Below are 19,732 nucleotides of genomic sequence, written 5' to 3' on the forward strand. Positions count from 1 at the left end.
GGAGACACCACATGAAACTCTTGATCAAATACTTCTCACCTGAACAATTTTCAATTCTTGATGACTTTTTATGTTTCTCTTGAAATACATGTTTTTGTCTTGGATCCATCCCATCTTTCATGAACTGGGTTTCCATTCCTGGATGCCATATCACTTGCCATCTGCAGGTTATGTCAGTTGGTGCTCCATTTAAAACCCAAGAAATACTTAGACTCTTTTGATTAGACAAAAGATATCTTTTACTGGAAATGAAGTGGTAGCAACGCAAATGGTATGTCTGTGGAACTGGTTGGAGTTCCCAACCAGGTCCGCTGTTTGAGCAGGAGCACCAGCCGCTCCCATTGGCTGGCTCCGTTTGACAATCGGCTATAAAAGCCGGCTGTCGAGCAGAGCCAGCCCTGTTGTCGCCAGCTAGTCTGCCAGTTAGCCAGCAGACGCGACAACCCTTTATTCTCTGCAATAAAGCCTTGTTCGTTGTACGCTCTGGTTCCTGCCTCTTCCTTACCATCGCTCCACAACAGCAAAGATTCTGAATCTGAGGAAATAGGCGCGTAAATCACATATACAAAGTGATGGAAATGTTCCCACCCCCAATAGTTCAAATGATTCTTCCAATTAAAAGTTGTGAAGAACATCATGTGGACATCTTCAGGTGGTGATGAAGTTTCTGTCCATTGACCTTGGCATACTTTGATAAAGGTTTGCAGCTGTGCAGAGAAGAGAAAGCTAAGCAAGGAATAGAAACCTAAGCAAGAATGCACTCTCCCCCCTCCTCATTTTATACAATGCTAGTTTACACCACCTGCAGCTTGCTTCCCAACTTGTCCCCCCTCCTCCCCCCGGTTACTTATGGCAGCCGAAAGATGCAAAGCAATAGTAGAAGATCTTGAAGGCTGACAGGTTATAACTAAAAATTTTCTATTTATTGGGACTGGAAAGGTAAACTGAAACTCCAAATTAGAGAACTGCTGAGGTACTACAACCAGTCATCTTTCATCATAAGCTACTTTTCCAATTAGTGAAAACTGACACTGGACCAATCAGTAATGATTCAAACTCTTCTCAATCTGAGAATCTCTGCTTTGGATGGCATCCTTAAATATTTATGGGGCTGAACTTCAACCCAAAGTCGGGATGCAGACATAGCTCCATAATTAAGTAGAGAATATTAGGTTTCATCTTCACTGTAACTCTGGAGGAAGAAAAGGTTTCATCTTCACTGTAACTCTGGAGCACCCCTGGTATTCCTTTCTTGCCTGTGTTAAAAGTGCATTTAAGAAAGAAAGAAAATGAAAGTTATAAGACTGGCATTTTATAAAACTATTTTTAAAGCAAGAAAAAAAAACCAAAAGGTTGCTTTTTTATTCAGTAAATTACATAGTGACAGCAAAGCCAAGGTTGCCTTAGAACCAACCTGGTGTTTTATTCATCCCAAGAGTGAGGCAGATAGACCTTGTACTGAGCAGTCTGTACAACAGGGATAGCATGAATGTTATGCAAGTTGGTTTCTCTTCCTCACTGCCTTGTTCAGCAACTGTTCAAATAACAACACTGAAAAAGTATATTTACAATCAGTTCTCAAACATAGGCCCATTACATCATTTTTGTGGTCAATGCAGCCAGCTTCAAGCCAGCTTCTGACAAGCAGAGTCCATTGCAAGTCATGGTTATGTGTTCTGCTTATCATGCAGTTATTTGCTTCACCACTACTGTGGAATTACATCACCAGTAATGTCCATGCCTGACACTTCACGTAGTGATGTTGTCATTTAGCAATGAGGTTGTCAGTCATAATTCCGACAATTGCGGGCTACCTGTGGTCTTTTTGTCACACAATTCATTTAGGATATTTTTGGTTTTGCAAGTTTCTCACAAACTAATTTTACTATATCCTTAAGGTGACTGATGTTGAGTAAAATCCTTTCCACACACCATATACTTATGATTTCTTATCAGTGCAGATCTTCTTGTGGGAACTAAGGTCACTGCTGGTTGTGAAGTTCTTTCACACTCCATGCAATTATACGGATTCTCTTTGGACTGGATGCTTTTGTGGGAAAGAATAATTCTGCCATTCTGGAATTTCTACATATATATATAGTTTTGCTTCTGTGTGAAATATCAAAAGCAGATTGGTGCTAGTACTATAGCCCTTTTCGCAGTCTATACAGTTATAGGATTTTATAATAGGATTGTATGAAATTTCTAGTAATCCAGAAATCCTTTCCAGTCTACCTTACCTGATTTTTCCTCCGAGTGAATCTTTCTATGTTTCTTAAATGCATTACTTTGTATAAAGCTTTTTCCACATTCACTGCATTTATATGGTTTCTCCCCTGTGTGGATTCTTTTATGGGAAGTCAGGGAACTTGAATTAATAAAGCACTTTTCACACTCCGTACATTTGTGTCGTTTTTCCCCAGTGTGGATTCTTTTATGGGGGAAAAGGGAACTTGAATTAGAGAAGCATTTTCCAAATTCATTGCATTTGTATATCCCCACTGTGTGGATCCACCTGTGTTGATAAAGCATACTACTGGTTATTAAACTTTTTCTGCACTCCATACATTTATATGGTTTCTCCTCGGTGTGGAACCTTTTATGGGAAGTCGGAAAACTGAAAACTGAAACAGAAATGTGAATCCCACACCTGGTTTGGTGTTTATAGAAGAATATAAAACTTGTCAGCCCTGCCCCAACCAGGTTCTCCAAGCAAGCAAGACCCTCGACTCCATTCATGTCAAAAGGTATACTTTACTAAAAGCCAAGTGGAATACAGAATAGCAAAAGTCAGAACTTAAGCTCACGCACCAAATCTTTCCCAATAACTTTTCCCCCTTTGTCCCTTCCCATTGCTGGTCATTCACCCCCACCCCCACCCCTCCACGTCTAACCATATTCAAATAAATTGTTTTCAAAATGGCGACTTTCTAGCCGCAGCAGCCTTCTCCCAGGGCAACAGCCTTGAAGTTTTTCACCGCAAGGCACTTTAACTGAGAGGCACATTCTTTTCCTTTCCTGTAAGCATTCCCCCCTTGGTCCGTGGTAGACTGGCAGTTAGCAAATGTGGAACTCAAGCGCATGATGGCAATTCTGAAATTTAATACAGGAATGTCTACTAAAATCTTCTCTGGACTTTTTCTGGGCCTCCAGTATCTTTTCTTGAATCAGGGTGACCGTATTCCAAATGTGATCTCATCAGTTCAGTGTAAAACAGTACTATCACTTCCCGTGATCTTGATGCTGACTCATATTTAAGCAGTGAACCATTAGGACAGGGGTGTCGAGCTCGCGTCGTCACATCGTCACATGACGTATCGTGACTTTTTCCCCCTTCACTAAACCAGAGGTGGGGGTGGCCAGCGTGTGACACATCCGGGCCCCGGACTGTGAGTTTGACACCCCTGCACTAGGACATCCCTCTCACAGTTACTACTGTGAGGCCAGGTACCTCCTATTAGGTAGGATGATCTGACATCTATTTTTGATGTTTGAGAGCTATGGCCTCATTTGTTCAATAAAGTGGTCGGAGGAATCAATGCAACAACAAACAGTAGTAGTGATAACTCTTTTTCAAAGATACCTCTATCAGGGTAGTAATTTAAGAACTGACAAGTTGTTGTAATGATGCAATGATGGGAATGAGTAAGCAAGGTTTTTAGCTGCTGTCCCTTTAAGAGCCTGTATAATAAGAAGAGGCCCTGTTAGGGCATCTCTCTCTCTCTTGTTGTGTGTAATTGATGCTGGTTTGACTTCTGCCTGTAGTACGTGTATGTATAGTATATATTCTTTTGTAGATAAAACCACTATTTATTACAAACCTCTGCTTGCTGGTATTGCTCCTGGGTTGTCTCACATAGTAAAGCTGTGTGCACTCTGACAACCGCTCTTAATATTAAGCTCTCCCAAACTATCACCAATGACTAGCAGCTGTATCTTCTACTGTGCCATTAACGTTTCCATAAAGCTTCCGGTGTTTCTACAAACTCCTGTTATTTCTAGGCATTTGGTTACCTATTCCAGGGAGCCCCAACCACCGGGCCGCGGACCGGTACCGGTCCGTGGAACATTTCCTATCGGGCCGCCGGTTTGCTGGGCGCCGCCATTTTGTTTTGATGAGAAAGTGCTTCCAGTGAGCTTTTCCGGTTGGAAAGCGGTGTTTGGTCCTGAAGGAATCCTCACGCCTTAGTTTCATCGAGGTGGGGGCAGCTTCGAATGAAACTAAGACACAAGGATTCTTTTAGCACCCAAGGCAAGGCGAGCCGAGCGACCATCCCAAAGCCCATTGACAAAGGTACAAAGGAGGAGTTGAAGGTGGTGGGGGGAAGCGTGGGACGGCTGGCTGGCCGGTCGCTCAGCTCGCCTTGCCTTGTCATGCGTGCTGATGCCGGTACCGGGCCGTGGCACAAAAAAGGTTGGGGGCCACTGATCTATTCAACAGATCCTACCACTTCAAACCACTTCTCACATGACATACATTTATAAAGTTTCACCCTGCTATGAGGTATGAAATGAATGATTGTGCACTCATGCACTTCTGTACTTGCCACACATAGTTTCTCCCCAGTATGTATTTTCCCATGGGAATTATAGTTGTTTCAATTCTGAACAGCTTCCAGCATGTCATGCATGTACTATACATGATTTCCCTTCTACGTGGATCCTTTGATGAAAAGGATACTTTTCACCCTGAAGCCCCTTAATTTACATTGTCTTTTTCTGGAAAGTAAGGTTTTCTGGAAAGTAAGGTTTTTCTTCAGAAATACTTTCCCCATTCAGTGTATTGATATGTTTTCTTCCAGGTAAATAAATTTTGGGGAATAAGCAAAGAAGAGGCACCAAAGCACTTTTATATCCTTGAGACATTTACATAGTTCCTCCAATGAGCAAAGCCTTTTGCAAGAAAAATAAGGGAAATATTTTAAACTAGTTCTAGACCCATGCTTCGCTATGAAACTATGTCGTGGGTTTAGTTTTTGGGGAGGAAAATAAGGGGAGAAAAAAATTCTGCCCCTGCCTACCAGCATCCATCAGTATTCATCTGGCTAGTGTCCTCTCAGTCTGTGAGAGTTGAGGGCTGTTTGGAAACTGAAACAGTATTTGCTATGTGAGCAAGGAGACAGCAAGGAGCCTGGGCGTGGCTTAGCTCAACTGTTCTGTACTAAAGCTGCTTGGTGCTGTGAAACTGAAACTCCTCTGCTTGTATTTTGCATTTCTTTTCAGGTGGAGAGGGGGAGTAGAACTCAGGATCAGAGCATGTTAATAATAATATATATGAAATACTAATCCTTTTTTAGTGAGTACCTAGAAGCCAAGAGGAACATACGTGCCAAATTTCAAGTATGTAGGCTTTACAGTTCTGGAGATTTTGTGATGATGCGTGAGTGGTATTTCACAGGTAGGTAGGTAGGTAGGTAGGTAGATAGATAGATAAATAGATAAAGCTGTTTCCACATTTGATACATTTAATGGCTTCTGTGAATTAATTTTCTATGGATATTACACGACTGATTCTAATTACTTTTCTACATTCAACTCATTTATGTGGTTTCTCACCTGTATGTATCCTCCTATGGTAATTAAGACCACCGCTACTTCTGTAGCAGTTTCCACACTCCATACATTTGTATGGTTTCTCTCCCGCGTGCATTCTTCTATGGCTATTAAGGGAACTGTTTTGACTAAAGCACTTTCCACACTCACCACACTGATAGGGCTTTTCACCTGTGTGGGTCCGCTTATGGGAGCTAAGGTCACTGGTGGTCCTACAGCCCTTTCCACACACCGCACATTTATAGGGTTTTTCCCCAGTGTGGATCCTTTCATGGGAAGCAAGTTCTTGAGAATCACTGAAACTCTTTCCACATGCCGTGCATTTGTACGGTTTCTCCCCAGTGTGGATTCTGTAATGTACGATAAAAGATTTTTTTTGACTGAAGCTTTTCCCACATTCCTTGCATCCAAATGGTTTCTCTCCAGTGTGGGTCCATTTGTGGCGAACAAGGGCCCCTGAGTCGGTAAAGCATTTGCCACATTCGGAGCAATTATAGGGTTTTTCCCCGGTGTGGATTCTTTTATGGATATTAAGGTGACTTGTTTGATTGAAGCGCTTCCCGCACTCGGTACACTGATACGGTTTCTCTCCGCTGTGGATACTACTGTGGGAAGTTAGGTGGCTGGGTTTACGGAAGCTCTTTCCACACTCCAGGCATTTGTACGGTTTCTCTCCCGTGTGGGTCCGTTTGTGGGCATGAAGGCCACCAGAACTGGCAAAGCTCTTTCCACACTGCAGGCACTGAAAGGGCTTCTCCCCCGTGTGGATTCTGTGATGGGAAGTAAGGTTTGCAGAACAACGGAAGTTCTTTCCGCACTCCGTGCATTGAAATGGCTTTTCCCCTGTGTGGATCCTCTCGTGCGACTTAAGATGACCTTTTTGACTGAAGTTTTTTCCACAATGCAGACATTTATAAGGTTTCTCCCCTTTATGCATCTTATTGTGTAAGGTCAGAGTGCAGCTTCTGCTAAAGCTTTTCCCACACTCCAGGCATTCATAGGGTTTCTCCCCCGTGTGGATCCTCTTATGCTGAGTAAGGGCACCGGGGGCTTTGAAGCATTTCCCACACTCTATGCATTTATACGGCTTCTCTCCGGTGTGGACCCTCTTATGTAAATTGAAGTTGCCATTTTGGGTGAAGCTCTTTCCACACACCGTGCAATGATACGGCTTTTCCCCTGTATGGATCCTATTGTGGAAAGTGAGGTGAGTTGCAGAGCGGAAGCTCTTCCCACATTCCAGGCATTTACATGAATTATTCCCAGTGGGGCTTTTTTTCCGGGAATTTGATTCCTTGCTCCGAGTAAACATTGCGCTACCTTCCTTGCATTGATACCATCTCTCCTCCCTGTGGATCTTTTGGTGGGAAATAAGGGCTGCACTGTTTCTGAAGCTCTTTCCGCAGGTGATGCATTGATTCTGCTTCCTCTCTTCATGGACCCTCTGATGTGAATTCTGGTGACTTTCCTGACTGGCGTTTTCTCCAAATTCCAGACATGGGTATGGATCCTTTGCTTTGGGAATGTTTTTATGGAACGTAAGGGGATGGCTTGTGTAACAGTCACATAATCCCAATTCATCTCTGAGTGTTTTTCCGCAGCCTGGACATGTTGCTTTTGCTTGGGTATCGTCATTGTGCAAGAAAATGTTGATATCTACATACGGAGAACTAGAATATTTCCCCAGTTCCTCCTTTAACTCCTTTTCTTCAGGCCTTTCCTTTTCACTCATTCTTTCCGCAACTTCCTTTTCCGCTGTTAGAAAAGGTGTTGCCATCTCTTGGGCAGCATGGACTATCTTCAATCCATCACCTAACATGGAAAAGGAGAAAGGGGGAATAAAAAAGGAAAGTTGACACAAAATGAGGTGTGAAGGGATTAAGCATCATTGTTGGCTCTCTTATTTGAACGTTAGTAAAAGTCCCACCACTATCTTTGATTCATTTAGCCGTTTTTTGTAATTATTCTCTCTGCTTCCATCAGCTTGTGTTCAAAACATAGTATTATGCTGCATATCTAGTTGATATAAGATCTGCCCCAGGCTTCCCTCTTGCCCTCTGTGTGCTGCAGAATGCAACTCATTGTGATGACCCAGGGCATGGCACAAAAAGTCACAAAAGTAGGTAAAGTCCCTTTAATTCCTCCAACTTGACCCCTCAATGTCCAGTTATCATCGGCTGAAGAAAAAAAACTCTCCCAAGAACAGTTTTGAAAGGGAAGAAATTTAGTCCAAACCAAAAGTACATATAAATTATAAATAAAAACCAACACAAACTACGCTGCAGCAATTAGCGAGACAGGGCAGGATAAGCAATTGCAGAACTCAAAAGAAAATGAAACACGTATAGTTGGGAGGACACCAGAACCCAGATGGGACTTGACAAACAAAGATAATGCACGCTTTGCTTCCAGCAAGGTTCTATGCGGAAACGCCCTCTTTAACCTGTTTTCCCAGCTGCAGCTAATGAAGGGAATCGGGGCCTTTTTCTCCCCTGTAACCCACGTTGCTCCCTTATCTGTTCCTCCCTGCATGCCCTAGGATAAAGAGGGGGTGGGCCTGGGTCTTTCTTTGAATGCCCAGCTGGACTGTGCCCTTCCCCAGTTTCCTCCCCAGCCACCAGAGCCACACTCCCACTCCCTGTCAGCTTTTCGACCTTCCCCTCAGAATCAGATTCCAACAGGGACATGACATTCGTAATGCTGTGGGGAAATAATTTTGTGTCTCGGGGTGGGGCCCCATCAGCTCTGCTGCTCCTTTCAGTTCAGTTCCAAGGATATGCGCGGGACTCTTGAAAGCTGACTTTTTTTCCCCTCAAAATTGGACGATGAGAGAGGATCAGTTCACTGAATTTATATCTGAGAAAGTGGAAGTACTGATTTATGCCATGAGGTTTTGCCTTCTCTGTTGAGGAAACTTCCCCTTGAAAATACCAGTTTTCATTCTCCCCTAGCTATCCCAAAGGAAGGTATCCATGTAAATAATGGTGGTTGGGAGAGCCACCAGAATTGGAGGTCCCATCTCTGGAAAACGTGACTATCAAAGGGTCCACCTTACTAGCAGTAACATCCTTGTGATAAACCCTGTGTACCACTGGGTCTCTTAAGTACCACCTTTACAAGCAGCTAGAAGGTCTGCTATTTTCGGCTTGGCCCCTTGCTGGCATCCTAGAAAAAAGGAGTGGAACGTGGGAGGAGGGACAAAAAATGTGCAATCAATCTGGTTGGTTATAGGAAATAGGGAAGTGGGAAATGACAGCTGACGAAGAACAGAGAAGCTCCAAACTAATTTGCACCAGCACTCAAAGCCATGCACCCTGAGAAAGAATGTGGATTGCCCCCAAACACCTCAGCATTCTTAAAATACATAAGCAGATCCTTATTGGCTGAAGACAGACTGGTTGTGGGGGGGGGAGGGCTGGGATGAGTATCTTTTGAGGAGGGGAAATTTAGTTCTAGCCTGACTCTAATGCAACCAACATCTTTTAGTAAAAGAACCTATCACTTCAATGAAATAAGAGTCGAGGACAGAGGTTAAAAAATCCCAGCAACTGGGCAGACCCATGTTGGGCGTGGCCTACAAGAATTTTCTGTTTCCAGCTTCCGGTGGGCCTCCAGAACTCGGGTAAGGCCGTTTTCGCCCTCCCAAGGGTCCAGAGGCTTCCCCCGGGCCTCTGGGAGGGTGAAAACAGCTTCCCCCAGGCCTGTTTCTGGACTTCCGGAAGGCCCATTTCTCCCCTTCCCAGAACCTCCACATGAACCCTCCATCGAAAATGGGCCATGGGGAGACTTCTGGGAGGGGAGGGGTGGGCAGGGCCAGCCGGTCGGTTGAAATACCGGTTCAGTGAACCAGATGTAACTTTAACATCTGGTTTGCCTGAACTGGTCTGAACCGGTAGAATCCCACCCCTGGTCCGAGGGTATTTCTTTCCTAAGAGATTTGATTAAGGCAAGTCTGACAGCAACAAAATGAAAACAACTCCTAAGTCTATTTACAAAGGGAAACAGACACAACCTGATTAAGATGAGAAACTGCATGGGAGGAGACCTCTCTCCTCTTTCTGGAGGCAGCGTGTGGGGGTTTAACCCACTTACAAGACCACATACAAATAAAATTGCAGTTAAAAACTCTCTCAACTGTACACAATGAACAGACTAGCATTCCGTGATAGAAAGAGAGAAACTGCTCACTTCCAACATCTTTTCAAGCCAGAGGAAAGAAAATCCCTTACCGAAGGAAGCCATATTCTTTCTGTCTTCCACCATGACCTCTTGGTGTGGAGCTTTCTGCTCATAATCCAATAGGCCCCACCCCTCCATGGAAGAAAAACACAGCTATATCCTTAAGAAGTACCAACTCCTGAAACAAAAAGAAAACATTCCATGAACATTTGTATTAGTGAAATATTCAATAAATTATATGCAAATTCATAAGGAACAAAACAACCACCAAAATTTCTAACTGGGGCAAATAAGTATCTTCTTTGCAGAATCTTACCAAAGGAATAAACAACTTGCAAAACCTCTGGTTAAAAATACATCTCAGTTAATGCTTTACAGGAAGTCCTCGACTTACAACAGTTCATTTAGTGACCGAACTCTGGGTTTTGACCATTTTTCATTCTTACAATTAATAACAGAACAGAATAACGAGTTGGAAGGGACCCTGGAGGTCTTCTAGTCCGACTCCATATCAGGGGTGTCAAACTGGATTTCTTCAAGGGCTGGATCAGCATTGTAGTTCTCCTCTGGCCAGCCAGGGTGGGGGAGATGAGACATGGCCCACCCCCCACCCCCCATTTCTGGCCCGTGCCCTGTTTTGGCCAGCAGAGTGCTGCAGGAGGCCGTCCAAGCTGAAAACAGGGCATGGGGGTGGACACGTGTGGCCCACACACACCTTGTTCCTATTTCCAGGCCAGCCCCACGGGCCAGATTTAAGCCCTCCACTATGCCTTAATCATAAGACACCCCTGTTCTGTACCATTTCATTTATAGCAGAACAGAATAACAGAATAATAGAGTTGCTAGGAACCTTGGAGGTCTTCTAACCCGCTCTTCAGACAGGAAACCCTATGTCATGCCCCTGGTGGAGATTGACTCAGAGGGAGAGGAGGAACAGCCGACAGGGAGTGGAAGTGTAGCTCCGGAGATTGTGAGGAGACTGGGGAAAGGCAAAGACCAGCTGAGCAGTCAGAGGAGGACCCAGGCCCATTCCCTATCCATCCTAGGGCACGCAGGGAGGAGAGGATAAGGGAGAGATGTGGTCTACAGGGGAGGAGAGGGCCTTGATCCTCTTCATGGGCTGCAGCTGTGACAACTGAATAAGAGTATGGCCCTGCCTACTGGCGAACGCTGGAAACAAAGCATGTAAATATCTCTAGTTTATAATTTCTCTCTGAGTTTGGCGTCCTTCTCAGTGTGTGTGATCTGTGGACATCCTCCAGCCCTTATCTTGCCTGGTTTGTGTTGCTTTTTTCCTTCTTCATGTAACTGTATGAGAGTTTTTTTGTCTTCCGTCAAAGATATTCAGAGCTTGGAAGCAAAGTGAAGGAATAAAAGGGGCTTCACCTGTTTTCTGTAACTGTGTTTGTTTTGTATCCCACCCTGGGTCATCACGCCCTATACCATTTCAGACAAATGATTATTTCTTCTCAAAAACCTCCAATGATGGAGCATCCAAAACTTCTGGTGGCAAGCTATTCCACTGATCAATTGTTCCAACCGTCAGGAAATTTTTCCTTAGTTCTAGGTTGCTTTTCTCCTTGATAAATTTCCACCCATTGCTTCTTGTCAGGTGCTTTGGAGAATAACTTGACTCCCACTTGTTAGATATTGGAACACTGCTATCCTGTCTCCCCTAGTGTTCTGACCCAACCCTTGTTCCAAGGAAACAAACACCAAACGGAGGTAGCAGCAAAACCTTTTAATGATACTTTAAGAATTCAATTCCTTCATGGTTAAAAGGCTATTTCAAACTAATTGTCTCTGATAAGAACGAGCCTTGTCAAGGTTGTGCAAGGCTGCCAAGAACACTAGATAAAGTTGCTAAGAAATATTTCAAACACAAAAAGTCTCCAAACACCAACCAAGATAATCCAAACGTCCACAAGGCTTGAGTGCAAAAACTTCATTGCTTCCTGCAAAGAACTCTGGTTTCTCAGTTGGCTTTTATCTCTGGGGGGAGGGACTAATTATCTTGCAGCCTTACTCCCGAGTCGCCTGTGCTGCTGCAGCTGCTCTTTCCTTTGAGCAGCCCTGCGTGCACATGCACTGGGCCCAGGCTCCTCGGGGACCTCTTCATCGCTGCTGCCAGCCTCCACAATCTCCGAAGGCAGCATTCCACTCCTGGATAGTCCTGGCCCAATCCCTGCATCACACGCCCCTCATTTGAGTCCTCACTCTCCGAGACCTCAGTCGTCCACATCTGCTGCCGGCAAACTACAACACTTCTTCTTTTCATTAGACTAAGACATACCCAATTCCAGCAACCGTTCTTCATATGTTTTAGCCTCCAGTCCCCTAATCATCTTTGTTGCTCTTCTTTGCACTCTTTTTAGAGTCTCAACATTTTTTTTTTACATTCTGGCAAACAAAACTGGACGCAGTATTTCAAGTGTTATAGGTAGTCCACGGCTTCATTTAGTGATCATTCAAAGTTAAAACGGCACTGAAAAAAGTGACTTAGGACCATTTTTCATACTTACGACCTTTGTAGCATTCGCGTGATCATGTGATCAAATTTCAGATGCTTGGCTACTAGTTCTTATGTATGATCGTTACTGTGTCCCAAGGTCATGTGATCGCTCCCCTTTTGTGAGCTTATGATCAGTCAAAATCAGCAGAGAAGCCAGATTCACTGAACAACTGTCTTACTGACTTATCAACTGCAGCTATTCATTTAACGACCGTGGCAAGAGATGCCGTAAAATGGGGCAAAACTCACTTAACAAATGTCTCACGTAAAAGTACGAAATTTTGGGCTCAGTTTTGGTCATTAGTCGAGAACTACCTGTATAATATCTACCAGTGGAGGGAAAAAACAGCAAAGGACTAACTTGCTATCAAACATCCTAACCATGTTCTGGAATGCTACTACAATGCAGAAGGGCGATTCTAGCTTTTCTCTATGGTAACTTAGGGAATCAGATAATCTGCATACTTTGCAGCCACAGCAACAAGACACAGAAGCTGCTGATACTGGGTGAGAGGAAAACTGAAAGCGATGGAAGGAGCAGGGATTAGACTCAGAAGCAGGTCTCTTAGCCGTGAATGTATGCATTAAAGCACCTCACATAGCTTGACTCCAGGGGTCTCAAGCAGACCTCATATGTGTGGCTGTCAGATCACTGTTATTATCTTTATTGTCGGAGTACAACATGTGTACAATGAGACTGGCTGAGCCTCCCTTCCTGCACCACCACCCCAACACAGTAAGGACCGAAGTCCCTAACCCAGTCCCAATCTTATTACACTATGTGACCTTGTTGCACAATGCACAGGCCATGTAAGTTTATCATACTACGTTGACATGAAGTTATTTTCCCTTCAGAAGTCAGACAGCCCACAGGTAGAAAGTGATCTTCAGCCTGTCGTTGCGGCCGGCTATGCTTCTTTATCTCCTGCCCGATGGTAGGAGAGTGAAGAAGTGCTGACCGGGATGCGAGTCGTCCCTGAGAATTTTCCTCACTCTTCTAAGGCAGCGAGCCCAAGTGAGGTCATCTAGTGGTATCAGGGAACAGCCCGCAATGTTTTGTCCTGTGATCACCACCCTCTGTAGTGTCTTTCTATCCGTGGCTGTCAAGCCAGCATGCCACACCGTAATGCAATATGTGAGGATACTTTCTATTGACCGGTAAAAGGAGGTTATCAGTCGTTGTTCCACTTTATTCTTTCGCAAGACCCTAAGGAAATGGAGTCTCTGTTGGGCCTTTCTGGGTTGTGTTGATTTTCCAGGTAAGATCTTCGCTGAGGTAGACTCCCAGGAATTTAAAGGATAATCAGTGAAGATAACGAAAACTCCTTTTTTTTCTACAGGTGGGACTTGCCCTTTGGAACAGCCTACGGCAGGGGTGGGCAACTATGGCCCTTTTATGAATTATGGACTTCAACTCCCAGAATTCCTGAGCAAGCCATGCTAGCTCAGGAATTTTGGGAGTTGAAGCCCACAAGTCATAAAGGGGCCATAGTTGCCCACCTCTGGCCTACGGGAAAGGGACGATACCTTTTTAAATGCACACCGCCACAACTATCTCCAGTGCTGACATAAAAAGGAGCAGACAAAAAAATGAAAAAGGAATTCATGAAGAAAAAAAAAAATGGGGGCAAACTCAATCCTGAGTATGAAAGGGCACTCCTGAGCGACTCCCCCACCTAAGCAATGGCTCCAAGGAAGGACCATGCCCCTCTCTGTTCTACCAGGTTATTTAGGAGGATAGTGGAAGGTTTCCTTTTACAAAAGCCAAGCTGTTACAAAAGAGGAGAAGGCCAGATCTGAGGTTTGGAGAGTGAAGACTGCCCACTCACCAGTGGTGGAATGAAGGCTCACTGGTGCCCTAAGCACTGATAAATTGGTGCCCCGCCCCTCCTTTATGCATACCGTACAAACAAAGCCAAGCTTAATCTACGTAAGTTTTTGTGGTGCCCCTTTTGGGCCTGGCGCCCTAAGCACATGCTTAGTCTCTTAGTGATTAGTACACCACTGCCCACTCGCTTTCCCCACTCCCAAGCCCTTGCCCCCCCCCTCACATTATCTCCCTGGTGTCCAATGGGATTTAAATAAATTGTTTTGGTAACAGGTCGGCTGCCTGGCGGGCTTGGCCATTATCTACATTCCATTCCCATCTTTTGTGGCTTTGAAGTTAGCCAGTCGACGTCTCCGGCAGACATTCCGAATGGTTTCATTTCTGAGTTCCCTCACCCCTCCCCACAATTGATCCCTCACCCCGCCCCCAATGGCAGTCTGGCATCTGCGAAGCAACGATGTAGGATGGCTGCTCGGAATTCCTCGCCATTTAAATCCAAGGCTTCTGGAGCTGATACAGCACCAGAGAAAACCCCATGGGGGATGATCATAGGACACAGGATCCTAAGACTGTAAGGGGCCTCCGAGATCTTCTAGTCCAACCCCCTGCACAAGCAGGAGACCTTATAGTATATGACTGTCTGGTCTGTTTTTGAAAGCCTCCAGTGATTAAGGCACCTGCAACTCCGGAGGCAAACTCTTCTAGGAGAAAGTGCTGACTGTAAGAACAATATTTACAGACCTCTCACATCCCGGACATAAACTGTTTCAACTCCTTCCCTCAGAACGACGCTATAGAGCACTGCACACGAGAACAACTAGACACAAGAACAGTTTTTCCCCAAACGCCATCACTCTTGCTAAACAAATAACCCGGTCAACCCTGTCAAACTATTTACTAAGTCTGCACTACTATTACTATTAACCTTCTCATCACTCCTTATCACCCATCCCCTCCCGCTTGTGACTGTAGGACTGTAACTTTGTCGCTTGTATCCTTACGATTTATACTGACTGTTTCCTAGTATGATTTGATTGCTTATTGTACCTTATGACTATCATTAAGTGTTGTACCTTACGATTCTCGACTCTTTGACAAATGTATCTTTTATGTATACTGAGAGTATTTGCACCAAGAGAGAGTATGACACACCATTCCTTGTGTGTCCAATCACACTTGGCTAATAAAGAATTCTATTTGTTCTATGTTCCAATCTTATGAGAGACCCAAAAAGCAGCATCTAAGAGTCACATTTCCAAGAACTTTCCCCGCCTCACCCAGATCTACCTGAAGGGAAAGGAAAATGGAAGCTTCTTACCCCGTTGCCCTGCAGGGAAAGGCGGCTCTGCCCCTCGCCTGGACTCGGTTCCCCAAGAGAGGCGTGCAGAGCAGGATCCGTGCAATGCTTTCCTCGCAGCTCCTCCAGCACCACTGCCTTCCCAGCACATTCCCGTAAACTGCACCTCCCTCCCTCCCCGGAAGGACCCACCACAGGAGGGTTTAAAGTGCAAACAGAGATTGCTTCTCCCTATACAGGTCCCTCCCTCTTCCCTTATCCTCCGAGATCCAATGGACTGTTTTCCACTGACCTGGAAGCTCTTGGCAAGAGGGCAAACCTGGGCAGATCCTGTTTTAATCCTGGTATGAGGACCAGACTCTCCCTCTTTCAGACGATAAGAATGAACTTTTGAAAACTGGGTATTTCAAAAGGAATTCTTTACTGAAAAGGAAGATAGCCAGGCAATATTCAAAGCAGGGTCTAATATCCCTTTAAGCATGCAGATTAGATAAAGGGGGTTAGAACCCTCCCCATTAGTCTGGTGTGGATTTCGTTAATACAAAGAAGCAACATGTTAATCCTCCCTCTCTTTTTTTTTCTGGGATGGTAGTTGAGAAGATCTTCCCAGGAAGTTTCTTTCGAAGCTGGGATTTTTATGGTCCCTTCTCCTCTTGCTGTCTCTCCAAGAGGTGACACGTTTTCAGGCATCTGGGCTCCAGTCCCCAGTTGTAAATCGTGTGCAGGTTATACAGATTCAATACAAGAATTAAGATGTTCGGGCTACATCAAAAAGGGTTACTTGTATCAACCCCCCACCACCACCCTTCTTCTTCCATTGAAGAATGGCAGATACACGGATCTGACACCTGGGAAGCAACAGGGAGCGGACCCCCTAGGTGATCACTGATGAGGAATTAGGGGATAGGCGCTTGAGAGAGTAAAGTTTGGACATTGTGCCACTCTTCCCACACCACAGCTGGGAATGTAGGTCAGTTTCCCAGCAGAAACCTGTTTTTGCAAAGAAACATTTACCCAAAAAACCCCAACAACCTTGTTTTTCCCTTGCTGTGGATGTCTCCTGTTTCAATAACAGAAGTTATCCCCTGCTGTTCCGGGTTGCCAGGCTTCAGTGATAGCAGGGATTTGCGTTTATATGTAAAATGTAGAATTTTTAATAAGATATGAAATAGTATATAAGTTGAGCATGAATTTAATTTAAGTCTGTACCAAAAGTTATAACCCGGGGTTAAGCCGCTTTCTAAAAAGAAGTTTTATATTTTTTATGTTATGTGTTTTGTCAGTTTACATTTGTTTATTGAGGAGTAATGTTGGATAAGAACATATGAAATAGTAACAATATGAAATATAGTAATATGAAATATATGAATGAATAAAATTGAATAGAAATAAAGGAAGAAACAGTAAGAAGGTGGAAAACAGTAATAAGATATGAAGTTGAATATATAAGATGCATATTAAGTTATGTGTGGAAATGTGATAATTTAGAACTATATTGTACTTAAATGAGATGTCTTATTTGTCTTGTTAAGTAGCTGTTAGAAAAGATGTTTTATGTTCTTATGTCTTATGTTTTGTTTGTGTACTTTTCTTGAAAATTAATAAAATTTTACTTAAAAAAAAAAGAAGTTATCCCCGCTACAGAAATTTTTTGCCAGTCTCCCGTGCTTGACAAAGCTGTCTTCCCTTTCGTTGTAGTTAAAGGCAGCATCTCTTCCACCTGCTGTCAATTTCGAATTGAAGTGGGATGGGCATGGATAATACACCATCAGGAAATCCAAGCAGAACTGGGAAATCCAATTTCAGATCCTGTCCACAGAAGGATATGGGAAGATTTGTATGTAATGATCAGGAGACATTTCTTTTTATCATGAAGCTAAGCTATTTAAAAAAAAATGATCTGGCATTCCTACCTTGGATAGCTTTACTAAAATTCAATAGCCCTTCCAAAATATGGAGAAGAGGGGAAGTCTCTTTAGAGATACTGCAAAAATAAAATATTGAAAATAGAATGAAGTGCTACATTAACAATATGTCTATAGAGATTCTCAATCACCCAGGTCATGGTTGTCCCAAAGGAGCTATTGCAAGAGGCAACTGGATTTTGGTTTTTCTGGTTTTGGACTTTCTGTCTTTTCCTTTTATGTACACAGAGAGCCTATGCACCAAGACAACTTCCTTGTGTGTCTAACACTTGGCCAATAAATCATTCATTCATTCATTCTTCGAAGTTGTTTCTTGGACGAGAAGCAAAATGTCTTCAAAGAAAAACCAGAAAGTTCAGTTGCCTCTTGAAAAAGCACCTTTGGGACAATGTGTAACTATGTGCGGTAGCTATTTCTGTCTATTCACTAGGAGATGATGCTTCAGAGTCTACCACATTATATTTTGATCATTAATCAAACCCCTGTTTATGGTCTGTTTATTTTTTTTATATCCCACTGTGATGACCCGTAGTCTCTCAAAATAATCCAAAACATATGTTAAAGTCCGGTAAGGCCTTCAACTGTTTTATTAGGCACAGTTTAAAGTCACAAAAATAAATAATGAGGCAAACAGAAAATCAAAACAAACCACATTGATGAGACTTCCGAAGCAAGCCAAGATAACTATTCATAAACTCCAGGAAAATAACCTAGAAAAGTCCATGGGAAGAACGCCAGCAAAGATAAACCTCTTTCAAGGTGAACACTAAATTGACTCTTGCAAATTCTAACTGCCCAGTTGCAAACTTATATACATAGCTCCCACCTGCAAGCCACAAGGAGGATTATGGTAATCTCCTCTTGAATAGACCTCACTTTTCCCTGATCCTCTCCTCCCTGCGTGACCTAGGATGAATAGGCCTGGATCCTCCTCTGACTGCTCAGCCAGCCTGTCCTTCTCCAGCCTCCTCCACCACCTCTTGAGCCACACTCCCACTCCCTGTTTTCTGTTCCTCCTCTTCCTCAGAGTCAGTCTCCACCAGGGGCATGCCGCCCACCTTTATTTTATGGAACCGAGGTGGAGTATCTAATAGTTCCTCTTGTAGGTCAGACATAACTGGCCCAAAGCCATCTAACTGGCTTCTGTGCATACATAGGGATTAGAGCTGATGGGTCTCTCAGTTTGTACTTTTAATCAAGGGAGCTGCCACTATATTTTTTTCTCTGACAGTATCCGAGAGGGCATGGTTGAAAAGAGAACAGAGCTGGAAGGGACGTTGGAGGTCTTCTAGTCGAGTCCCCTGCTCTGACGGGATAACAGATAATCAGTTGGAAGGGACCTTGTAGGTCATCTAGTCCACCCCTCCCCCCCCCAAGCGGGAGAGCTTACACCATTTCTGACAAATGGCAGTCAAATAGGAGACCCTATTCCATTTCAGACTGTCCAGATCAAAACTCAAATTTCACAGCCCCTGGATACATTATTCATTGGCAGATTAAACATATATTTGAGGACGCAGGAGGAGAAACCAAACTCCACCCCACTCGCAGATGGATTCCAGGCATCCCCGATCGCTCCAGTCTACTCCAAGGGTTAAAGGGAGAGAGTGTTTCTCCCTAGAAAGGCCGTAGTGCGGATCGGATGGCCCTTCCGGCCCTCTCCTTCGCTGTCCTGGCGGCTTCCCTCGGAAAAAAAAACCGACCCTTTTGGGCCTCTTGGAATGTTTAGAAAACAAACGTTGGAAGGGGCGGGGCTAAGATTTCCCGCGTCTCTTGAGAAAGCGAAGGGGAGCGTTGTTCTCTTGTGGTAAAATGATGGTAGCGTTGAGGGATTCTGTTCCAAAGTCCTTTTCCAAGTGAGGACTCTCCAGTTCGAAGTTAATAACACTTTTCTTGAGGAACAGCCCCTAAAGGACCAGGGGTGACAGGATAGCAGTGTTCCAATATCTCAGGGGCTGCCACAAACAAGAGGGAGTCGAGCTATTCCCCAAAGCATCTGAAGGCAGAACAAAAAATAGTAGATGGAAATCAATCCGGGAGAAAACCAACCTAGAACTAAGGAGAAATTTCCCAACAGTTAAAACAATTTATCTGCAGAACGACTTGCCAGCAAAAGTTGTGAATGCTCCAATACTGGAAGTTTTTAAGAGATTGGACAACTATTTACCTGAAATGGTTATAGGGTTGTACTAGATTAGAAGCCCTGCAAAATCCCTTCCAACTCTTGTTATTCATCTATTCTATTCTTGATAATGAGGTAATAAAAGTGTCTTTGGCATCTGGGGAGAAGCTTTGGGAGAGCAAAATGGAGATCCTGAAAAGGGCGAGAGTCAACACTGAAAATATTGTATTCTGAATGGGAGTACTGGTAGAAGGACATTCAGTTCCAGAAAAAAAAATTACCTCAAATTGCAGAGCTAATTTAGAAGTCTGAGGGA

The 19,732-nt window shown here is 44.0% G+C and overlaps 1 protein-coding gene and 2 long non-coding RNA genes across 3 annotated transcripts in view; 1 reads left to right on the forward strand and 2 right to left on the reverse strand.

The window, feature by feature from the left end:
- Window positions 1-15,609, reverse strand: part of LOC113451242 (uncharacterized) — a 29,795-nt gene extending 14,186 nt beyond the window's left edge. The window contains exons 1-4 of the mRNA XM_087928487.1: window positions 15,391-15,609; window positions 9,783-9,910; window positions 5,610-7,365; window positions 2,241-2,389 (exon numbers count right to left, since the gene is read on the reverse strand). Of these exons, the coding sequence (XP_087784613.1) occupies window positions 2,241-2,389; window positions 5,610-7,365; window positions 9,783-9,870 (1,993 nt within the window). The 5' untranslated portion in view covers window positions 9,871-9,910; window positions 15,391-15,609. The remainder of the gene's footprint in view (window positions 1-2,240; window positions 2,390-5,609; window positions 7,366-9,782; window positions 9,911-15,390) is intronic.
- A 7-nt stretch (window positions 15,610-15,616) lies between these two features.
- LOC148126641 (uncharacterized) lies at window positions 15,617-17,400 on the forward strand. Its single transcript, XR_015742483.1, has 2 exons — window positions 15,617-15,713; window positions 17,068-17,400. It is a non-coding gene; the product is annotated as an uncharacterized LOC148126641 (long non-coding RNA).
- LOC148126642 (uncharacterized) lies at window positions 16,935-17,334 on the reverse strand. The gene is made up of 2 exons (XR_015742519.1): window positions 17,283-17,334; window positions 16,935-17,178 (listed from the first exon to the last, which is right to left on the reverse strand). It is a non-coding gene; the product is annotated as an uncharacterized LOC148126642 (long non-coding RNA).
- Window positions 17,401-19,732: the final 2,332 nt, after the last annotated feature.

This window comes from Pseudonaja textilis, chromosome 2 (assembly GCF_049901715.1).
Source record: "Pseudonaja textilis isolate UNSWEBS1 chromosome 2, rPseTex1.2, whole genome shotgun sequence".
In the NCBI taxonomy this organism is placed as follows: Eukaryota; Metazoa; Chordata; class Lepidosauria; order Squamata; family Elapidae; genus Pseudonaja; species Pseudonaja textilis.